Source organism: Nansenia antarctica, assembly GCF_963989245.1.
Source record: "Nansenia antarctica genome assembly, chromosome: 2".
Classification (NCBI taxonomy): Eukaryota; Metazoa; Chordata; class Actinopteri; order Argentiniformes; family Microstomatidae; genus Nansenia; species Nansenia antarctica.
This window is the reverse complement of record NC_137675.1, coordinates 28,614,254-28,623,673: the sequence shown is the minus strand read 5'-3', so window position 1 is coordinate 28,623,673 and position 9,420 is coordinate 28,614,254. Positions and strand designations below refer to the sequence as shown.

The 9,420-nt window shown below is 47.1% G+C and overlaps 1 protein-coding gene and 1 pseudogene across 2 annotated transcripts; both read right to left on the bottom strand.

Moving 5' to 3' along the window:
- Positions 1-1,872: 1,872 nt before the first annotated feature.
- Positions 1,873-2,941, bottom strand: LOC308150074 (non-structural maintenance of chromosomes element 4 homolog A-like; annotated as a pseudogene). Its single transcript has one exon. The product of its transcript is annotated as a non-structural maintenance of chromosomes element 4 homolog A-like (transcript).
- Positions 2,942-5,441: 2,500 nt separating this feature from the next.
- LOC308150073 (non-structural maintenance of chromosomes element 4 homolog A-like) lies at positions 5,442-9,218 on the bottom strand (the record flags this gene model as incomplete). The annotated part of the gene is made up of 3 exons (XM_080522940.1): positions 5,442-6,490; positions 7,431-7,544; positions 9,026-9,218. 3 exons carry the CDS (start codon positions 9,216-9,218, stop codon positions 5,442-5,444), a joined length of 1,356 nt encoding a protein of 451 aa, XP_080379066.1.
- Positions 9,219-9,420: the final 202 nt, after the last annotated feature.

Genomic DNA, 9,420 nt, shown 5'->3' with positions numbered 1-9,420 from the left:
CTCTTCAATTCTCCCTGATGAAGGCACAGTGTGCCGTGAACGTTGGAGCTTTTTCTTTCTTTTAAGCCTTTTATGATATCAGTCTTGCTTGACTTTTTTTTTTAAACATTCTTGAAAGGTTGGGACAGAACCCATATCTACCTTTTAAATGCATTATTCCTGTCAGTAGTTTGCACAAATAATTTTGTACAAACAAATTGCCTTTGCACATGGTTGGGGGAGGGGGAATTAAGTCTCTCCAAATGTTGAGACTCTCTTACACATTGAGTGTGGTGTGTGTGGAGTGAGTTTTGCACTTTAAAAGCACCTTGTGTGTTTCTTCAAATCACAGTTGAGTGTGGAGTGAGTTTTGCACTTTAAAAACACCTTGTGTGTTTCTTCAAATCACAGTTGAGTGTGGAGTGAGTTTTGCACTTTAAAAGCACCTTGTGTGTTTCTTCAAATCACAGTTGAGTGTGGAGTGAGTTTTGCACTTCAAAAGCACCTTGGTGTGTTTCTTCACATGTGAATTTGGTGTACTTTTACAGTCCTTGGTTTGAGAGGGACGTTCTTTCCACCCCTGCTTCAAGGCAAAAAAAAGTTTTTCTAAAAACAAATACAAATAGATATGACAGGAATAATAGTCAGCAGGCCTTGAATTTAGGCCTATATTTCTTTTATCTTCTTAAAGTCTTTTAGTTTAGCTAGCATCCATTGAACACTTACCATGAGCGACGAGTGGACCGCGGTCCGTCGACGGAGACGGGCTTCTCGGCAGGGGCATCTGTCTGGGGGAGGGTCCGGAGGGCCTCAAGCGCAGTATCTACTAAAAAACCTACAACAACATCAACCTCCCAGAGTTGAAAAACAACTTTTCAAATTACTCCAGGCTACTCACCATGCTGAAGTGATCAGTAGATCTCTGGAAACAGGACAGTTTCCAGTGGGGATGATGAAACAAGTTAATAGACTAACATTCTTTATTAAACCCTCATCTCCCCATCCTGACACAAATCACAGAGTGAAACTTAACACAGATGAGTGGATGGTTAAGCAGCCAGGTTGGAATACCGTCCGGCCCACTTGCTTTCCGGGGGTCCAGCCGAGTAAGGGCTAGCTTCATCTCACCTATGCTACAGATGTCACTTTGTGTGGGGGGTCCAGGTAGTGGGAAAACACAGTAGGGTGTTGTTTTAGTCCATGACTTGGCAAAGAAGTTGTTCAGCGCTTCTGCAACTGTGTTTTCTTCAACTCCCTGTATTGTGATTCTTGCATCGGGTGATTTAGTTCGTCCTAGGCCTTTGTTTATAAAGTCCCACCATTGCTTGGGGTTCTTTTTCTTTAGATTTTGCATTTCATTTTTATAGTATCTTGTTTTGGCCTTGTGGATAAGTCTTTGGATGTAGTTTCTAATTTCGTTCCATTTACCAACTTTTCCCCATTTGTTGTAGGCTTTTTGTCTTTTCTTTATAGCCTGCTTTATTTTCTCCGTCATCCACGGTTTGTCCGCGGTTGTTATTTTTTTCTGTCTCACAGGCAAGCATATGTCCATCGCTGTCTGGATATAGTTGTTAAAACTTGCTACTTTGGTGGTGATGTCCTCAACCTCGTAAACAGCAGACCAGTCAGTCATAGCTATGCATGTTGCAAGAGCCTCTTTTCTTTCGTTCGTCACTAACCGGTGTATAAATCAGTGTATATTTATCATAGAAACAGGATACAGATGTAAACGGTACAATGTAATGCTTGAAACGAGCACCCTCTCAAAAGTAGTGGAAATAAAAGAATAATAAACACAATAAGGCAGTAAAATACTAAATACAATCAATAATAACTCATGTGGTATATGCATGTGATGTGGTGAGGCGATTGCAAATTGTCTAGTGCAGGTGTCTAGTTGTCTAGTGCAGGTGTACCCAGATCTGACTGAGCCTGTGTGCTTGGAGCATTGATCAAGGGCTCCGTTATGTCAAAGACGTCAATGAGTTCCCTCCAGCTCTTAGGGCTGATGGAGATGACACACTGCTGTCGGCTGGACGACCCTCCAGCCTCCACCTCCCCTTCCTCCACAGGAGCGATACAAGGCAACTCGTCGTTATCCAGGTACATCCTTGCCAAACCGTCCCTGATCAGAAAAGACGTATGGAAAATGTTCTCCACTGTCCGCGAGAACGAGTTGGGATCAATGACAAACTCATAATATGAGATGGGTGTGGTGGGGTCATCAGCAAAGTAGCTTCGCAAGTATCCCAGAATCCTCTCTACCTCCTTCTCAGTTGCCTCCTGGTGGGATTCTTCGTGTTCCTCCAACTGCATGGGCATGGTCCTCTCGGCGTCCTTGCCAGGCACCTTCCTCTGCCTCTCTCTCCGCTGCCGTGGTGGCGGCGGCTCTGCCAGGAACGAGCCCAGCATGTAGTGGAAGGTTGGGGCTGTCTTGAAGCAGCACTCTGCTCTCTTAGCCAATTTCTGCCAGGCGTCAGCGGGTAGGTAGCCGCCGGTTGCGCCATCCTTCTCTTCCTCCTCCTCCTCCTCCTCCTACTCCAATCGATTCAGCCCCATGAAGGAGAGAAGGTTCTCAGTAAAGGCAGCCGGGTCAAAAGTAGATCCCCCAGCAGGCAGTTGGCTGGCCTTCTCTTTGCCAAGGTCTGCTGCCAGAACGAGGAGCTGGGCATCCAGCACTGCCTCCGGGGCCTGACGAACTTCTTTATAAAGTATGTTGGTCTCCTCCAAAACCCTCAGTGAGTTTGTTGTTGTCGAGTTTCAAAATGTCCTCTCGGTTTTGTTGCACTGTGCTGATGAGGACTCGGTACTTGCTCCGGATCTCTCTCCTTCGAGCCGGGTCATCATCATCATCCTTCATGTCTACGGGACTGCAGCCTGCCTCATCGTCATCACCACCTGTGTCTCCGCCCTTCTCCGCTCTCCCATTCTGTCTGGCCGTGGACTCTTTTTTTTTAGACATTTAAGATTTAATGAGGCAATCTGTTTCAAACAACAACAAAGTGGTCACCCTGCCAACTGTTTTGGTAAACAATTGAGGGATGGGTCAGGGAAATGTAACTACTTAAAGCAAATTAAATTTGATTTGATTTGATTTGATTTGATTAATTCATGCTTGCAGTGGAGCCAAGGCCCCACTGAAAAACTGCAGAACTTACATAGATATGACACACAATATTAGCAGCACAACAATTACACTACAATTGTAAAGTTTAAAAATAAGTCAAGGCGGCAAAGCAAGGGCAGGTAGCAGTCATGGTAGCCATGCTGTATTATGTGTGAGTCTAGATATTGTCATTGTACAGTCTAACTGCAGTATGCAGGGTTGAGTTTTTCAGCCTGCTGGTTTTGGCCTTTGGTTCAGCCAGCTTGTGCTGGTTCCTCAGTGTCCTGGCAGTGCAGCTGCCTCGTGTTGGAGGTAGCAGGTCATGCAGAGGGTGTTGCTCGTCATGCATGTTCCTGACCAGCTTCACTGCGGCCTCCTCCCTCCTTGTCTGGAGTGATGGTAGGGGTTGTGAGATCTCACCAGCTCTCCTTCTGATGATTCTGCAGGCACGTGTCTGGACTCGCTCTAGCTCAGCCTGTTGTTTTTTAGAGCAGCCCACCAAGAGCACTGAGCTGTATTCCAGACACGGCCTGATGAGAGTGGTGTGTAGATGGTGATGAGGTCATCCGCAGGTAGACCGTGTCTTGCCATGACCGTGAGATAGTGCAGCCGCTTGGAGGCAGTTTTTATTGCCTTCTCAATGTGCACATCTCCAGTCAGCTTTTGATCCAGATGGTATCCCAGATACTTTGTTGTTTCCACAACAGGTACTTCCTGTCCCCCCAGCATCAGCGGGGGAGGTTGTGGTGGGTTCCGGGCAAAACATATGCGCAGCTCAACCGACTTTTTCCCATTTTGTTCTTGGCTGCCCATTCGTCCAGCCTTTGTGCCTCCAGGGGCATTGATGGGTCTGACATGATGTTGGATATGGGAATTGCTCTCGACAGCGCAATGTCATCTGCATATCCCACATCAAGAGTGTCCTCAAACATAGCATCCCGGGTGGCCATATAGAGGAGGAAGACATATGGGGAGGCTACCCCCCCTTGTGGCACCCCAGATGTGACTTCGATCCAGGGGCTATGAGCCCCATTTGCCACCACTCTTTGTCTCCTCCCTGTGATGTAGCTGTGTATCCAGGCTGTCAGAGATGGGCACAGTAACAAGTCCAGTATGTTTTGCATCAGGGTTCTGTGGTCAATTTGGTCAAACGCCTTTGACATATCTGCCAACAGTACTCTCACCATTGTTGGATTGGAGTCGGTTTCAGTGAGCCAGGTGTGCATTGCTCTAACTAAAGCCGTTGTGGTGCTGTGCTTGGGTAGATATGCATATTGGTTTTTGCACACGTTGAGCACAGTGGGCATGAGCTTTTTCAAGACAAATCTTTCTATTGTTTTCCCTACACAAGAGGTTAGGGAGATGGGACGCCAGTCTGAGATTGAGCCAGGGTCTTGGCCTTTGGGTATGGGACAGACATTTGACTCTTTCCATATATCAGGGACACACCCCTGTTGGTAAGAGCAGTTGGCCAGATGTGTGATGACCGGAGCCAGGTCCTCTGCCAGTTCTTTAAGCAGCCAGGTTGGAATACCGTCCGGCCCACTTGCTTTCCGGGGGTCCAGCCGAGTAAGGGCTAGCTTCATCTCACCTATGCTACAGATGTCACTTTGTGTGGGGGGTCCAGGTAGTGGGAAAACACAGTAGGGTGTTGTTTTAGTCCATGACTTGGCAAAGAAGTTGTTCAGCGCTTCTGCAACTGTGTTTTCTTCAACTCCCTGTATTGTGATTCTTGCATCGGGTGATTTAGTTTGTCCTAGGCCTTTGTTTATAAAGTCCCACCATTGCTTGGGGTTCTTTTTCTTTAGATTTTGCATTTCATTTTTATAGTATCTTGTTTTGGCCTTGTGGATAAGTCTTTGGATGTAGTTTCTAATTTCGTTCCATTTTCCAACTTTCCCCCATTTGTTGTAGGCTTTTTGTCTTTTCTTTATAGCCTGCTTTATTTTCTCCGTCATCCACGGTTTGTCCGCGGTTGTTATTTTTTTCTGTCTCACAGGCAAGCATATGTCCATCGCTGTCTGGATATAGTTGTTAAAACTTGCTACTTTGGTGGTGATGTCCTCAACCTCGTAAACAGCAGACCAGTCAGTCATAGCTATGCATGTTGCAAGAGCCTCTTTTCTTTCGTTCGTCACTAACCGGTGTATAAATCAGTGTATATTTATCATAGAAACAGGATACAGATGTAAACGGTACAATGTAATGCTTGAAACGAGCACCCTCTCAAAAGTAGTGGAAATAAAAGAATAATAAACACAATAAGGCAGTAAAATACTAAATACAATCAAGAATAACTCAGGTGGTATATGCATGTGATGTGGTGAGGCGATTGCAAATTGTCTAGTGCAGGTGTCTAGTTGTCTAGTGCAGGTGTACCCAGATCTGACTGAGCCTGTGTGCTTGGAGCATTGATCAAGGGCTCCGTTATGTCAAAGACGTCAATGAGTTCCCTCCAGCTCTTAGGGCTGATGGAGATGACACACTGCTGTCGGCTGGACGACCCTCCAGCCTCCACCTCCCCTTCCTCCACAGGAGTGATACAAGGCAACTCGTCGTTATCCAGGTACATCCTTGCCAAACCGTCCCTGATCAGAAAAGACGTATGGAAAATGTTCTCCACTGTCCGCGAGAACGAGTTGGGATCAATGACAAACTCATAATATGAGATGGGTGTGGTGGGGTCATCAGCAAAGTAGCTTCGCAAGTATCCCAGAATCCTCTCTACCTCCTTCTCAGTTGCCTCCTGGTGGGATTCTTCGTGTTCCTCCAACTGCATGGGCATGGTCCTCTCGGCGTCCTTGCCAGGCACCTTCCTCTGCCTCTCTCTCCGCTGCCGTGGTGGCGGCGGCTCTGCCAGGAACGAGCCCAGCATGTAGTGGAAGGTCGGGGCTGTCTTGAAGCAGCACTCTGCTCTCTTAGCCAATTTCTGCCAGGCGTCAGCGGGTAGGTAACCGCCGGTTGCGCCATCCTTCTCTTCCTCCTCCTCCTCCTCCTCCTCCAATCGATTCAGCCCCATGAAGGAGAGAAGGTTCTCAGTAAAGGCAGCCGGGTCAAAAGTAGATCCCCCAGCAGGCAGTTGGCTGGCCTTCTCTTTGCCAAGGTCTGCTGCCAGAACGAGGAGCTGGGCATCCAGCACTGCCTCCGGGGCCTGACAAACTTCTTTATAAAGTATGTTGGTCTCCTCCAAAACCTCAGTGAGTTTTTTGTTGTCGAGTTTCAAAATGTCCTCTCGGTTTTGTTGCACTGTGCTGATGAGGACTCTGTACTTGCTCCGGATCTCTCTCCTTCGAGCCGGGTCATCATCATCATCCTTCATGTCTACGGGACTGCAGCCTGCCTCATCGTCATCACCACCTGTGTCTCCGCCCTTCTCCGCTCTCCCATTCTGTCTGGCCGGGAACTCTTTTTTTTTTAGACATTTAAGATTTAATGAGGCAATCTGTTTCAAACAACAACAAAGTGGTCACCCTGCCAACTGTTTTGGTAAACAATTGAGGGATGGGTCAGGGAAATGTAACTACTTAAATCAAATTAAATTTGATTTGATTTGATTTTATTAATTCATGCTTGCAGTGGAGCCAAGGCCCCACTGAAAAACTGCAGAACTTACATAGATATGACACACAATATTAGCAGCACAACAATTACACTACAATTGTAAAGTTTAAAAATAAGTCAAGGCGGCAAAGCAAGGGCAGGTAGCAGTCATGGTAGCCATGCTGTATTATGTGTGAGTCTAGATATTGTCATTGTACAGTCTAACTGCAGTATGCAGGGTTGAGTTTTTCAGCCTGCTGGTTTTGGCCTTTGGTTCAGCCAGCTTGTGCTGGTTCCTCAGTGTCCTGGCAGTGCAGCTGCCTCGTGTTGGAGGTAGCAGGTCATGCAGAGGGTGTTGCTCGTCATGCATGTTCCTGACCAGCTTCACTGCGGCCTCCTCCCTCCTTGTCTGGAGTGATGGTAGGGGTTGTGAGATCTCACCAGCTCTCCTTCTGATGATTCTGCAGGCACGTGTCTGGACTCGCTCTAGCTCAGCCTGTTGTTTTTTAGAGCAGCCCACCAAGAGCACTGAGCTGTATTCCAGACACGGCCTGATGAGAGTGGTGTGTAGATGGTGATGAGGTCATCCGCAGGTAGACCGTGTCTTGCCATGACCGTGAGATAGTGCAGCCGCTTGGAGGCAGTTTTTATTGCCTTCTCAATGTGCACATCTCCAGTCAGCTTTTGATCCAGATGGTATCCCAGATACTTTGTTGTTTCCACAACAGGTACTTCCTGTCCCCCCAGCATCAGTGGGGGAGGTTGTGGTGGGTTCCGGGCAAAACATATGCGCAGCTCAACCGACTTTTTCCCATTTTGTTCTTGGCTGCCCATTCGTCCAGCCTTTGTGCCTCCAGGGGCATTGATGGGTCTGACATGATGTTGGATATGGGAATTGCTCTCGACAGCGCAATGTCATCTGCATATCCCACATCAAGAGTGTCCTCAAACATAGCATCCCGGGTGGCCATATAGAGGAGGAAGACATATGGGGAGGCTACCCCCCCTTGTGGCACCCCAGATGTGACTTCGATCCAGGGGCTATGAGCCCCATTTGCCACCACTCTTTGTCTCCTCCCTGTGATGTAGCTGTGTATCCAGGCTGTCAGAGATGGGCACAGTAACAAGTCCAGTATGTTTTGCATCAGGGTTCCGTGGTCAATTTGGTCAAACGCCTTTGACATATCTGCCAACAGTACTCTCACCATTGTTGGATTGGAGTCGGTTTCAGTGAGCCAGGTGTGCATTGCTCTAACTAAAGCCGTTGTGGTGCTGTGCTTGGGTAGATATGCATATTGGTTTTTGCACACGTTGAGCACAGTGGGCATGAGCTTTTTCAAGACAAATCTTTCTATTGTTTTCCCTACACAAGAGGTTAGGGAGATGGGACGCCAGTCTGAGATTGAGCCAGGGTCTTGGCCTTTGGGTATGGGACAGACATTTGACTCTTTCCATATATCAGGGACACACCCCTGTTGGTAAGAGCAGTTGGCCAGATGTGTGATGACCGGAGCCAGGTCCTCTGCCAGTTCTTTAAGCAGCCAGGTTGGAATACCGTCCGGCCCACTTGCTTTCCGGGGGTCCAGCCGAGTAAGGGCTAGCTTCATCTCACCTATGCTACAGATGTCACTTTGTGTGGGGGGTCCAGGTAGTGGGAAAACACAGTAGGGTGTTGTTTTAGTCCATGACTTGGCAAAGAAGTTGTTCAGCGCTTCTGCAACTGTGTTTTCTTCAACACCCTGTATTGTGATTCTTGCATCGGGTGATTTAGTTCGTCCTAGGCCTTTGTTTATAAAGTCCCACCACTGCTTGGGGTTCTTTTTCTTTAGATTTTGCATTTCATTTTTATAGTATCTTGTTTTGGCCTTGTGGATAAGTCTTTGGATGTAGTTTCTAATTTCGTTCCATTTTCCAACTTTCCCCCATTTGTTGTAGGCTTTTTGTCTTTTCTTTATAGCCTGCTTTATTTTCTCCGTCATCCACGGTTTGTCCGCGGTTGTTATTTTTTTCTGTCTCACAGGCAAGCATATGTCCATCGCTGTCTGGATATAGTTGTTAAAACTTGCTACTTTGGTGGTGATGTCCGCAACCTCGTAAACAGCAGACCAGTCAGTCATAGCTATGCATGTTGCAAGAGCCTCTTTTCTTTCGTTCGTCACTAACCGGTGTATAAATCAGTGTATATTTATCATAGAAACAGGATACAGATGTAAACGGTACAATGTAATGCTTGAAACGAGCACCCTCTCAAAAGTAGTGGAAATAAAAGAATAATAAACACAATAAGGCAGTAAAATACTAAATACAATCAATAATAACTCATGTGGTATATGCATGTGATGTGGTGAGGCGATTGCAAATTGTCTAGTGCAGGTGTCTAGTTGTCTAGTGCAGGTGTACCCAGATCTGACTGAGCCTGTGTGCTTGGAGCATTGATCAAGGGCTCCGTTATGTCAAAGACGTCAATGAGTTCCCTCCAGCTCTTAGGGCTGATGGAGATGACACACTGCTGTCGGCTGGACGACCCTCCAGCCTCCACCTCCCCTTCCTCCACAGGAGCGATACAAGGCAACTCGTCGTTATCCAGGTACATCCTTGCCAAACGCACGCACACACGCACACACGCACACACACACACACACACACACACACACACCTCCTTGCTGTTCCTCAACATTGACAATCTGATAATAGTCTCAGATTTGAATGAAGGAGGGGACAGCTTTTCCACTCCCGTCTGTCAGAATACCATACAACAGGACAGCGTAACATTCACACAAGCAAAAACATTACAT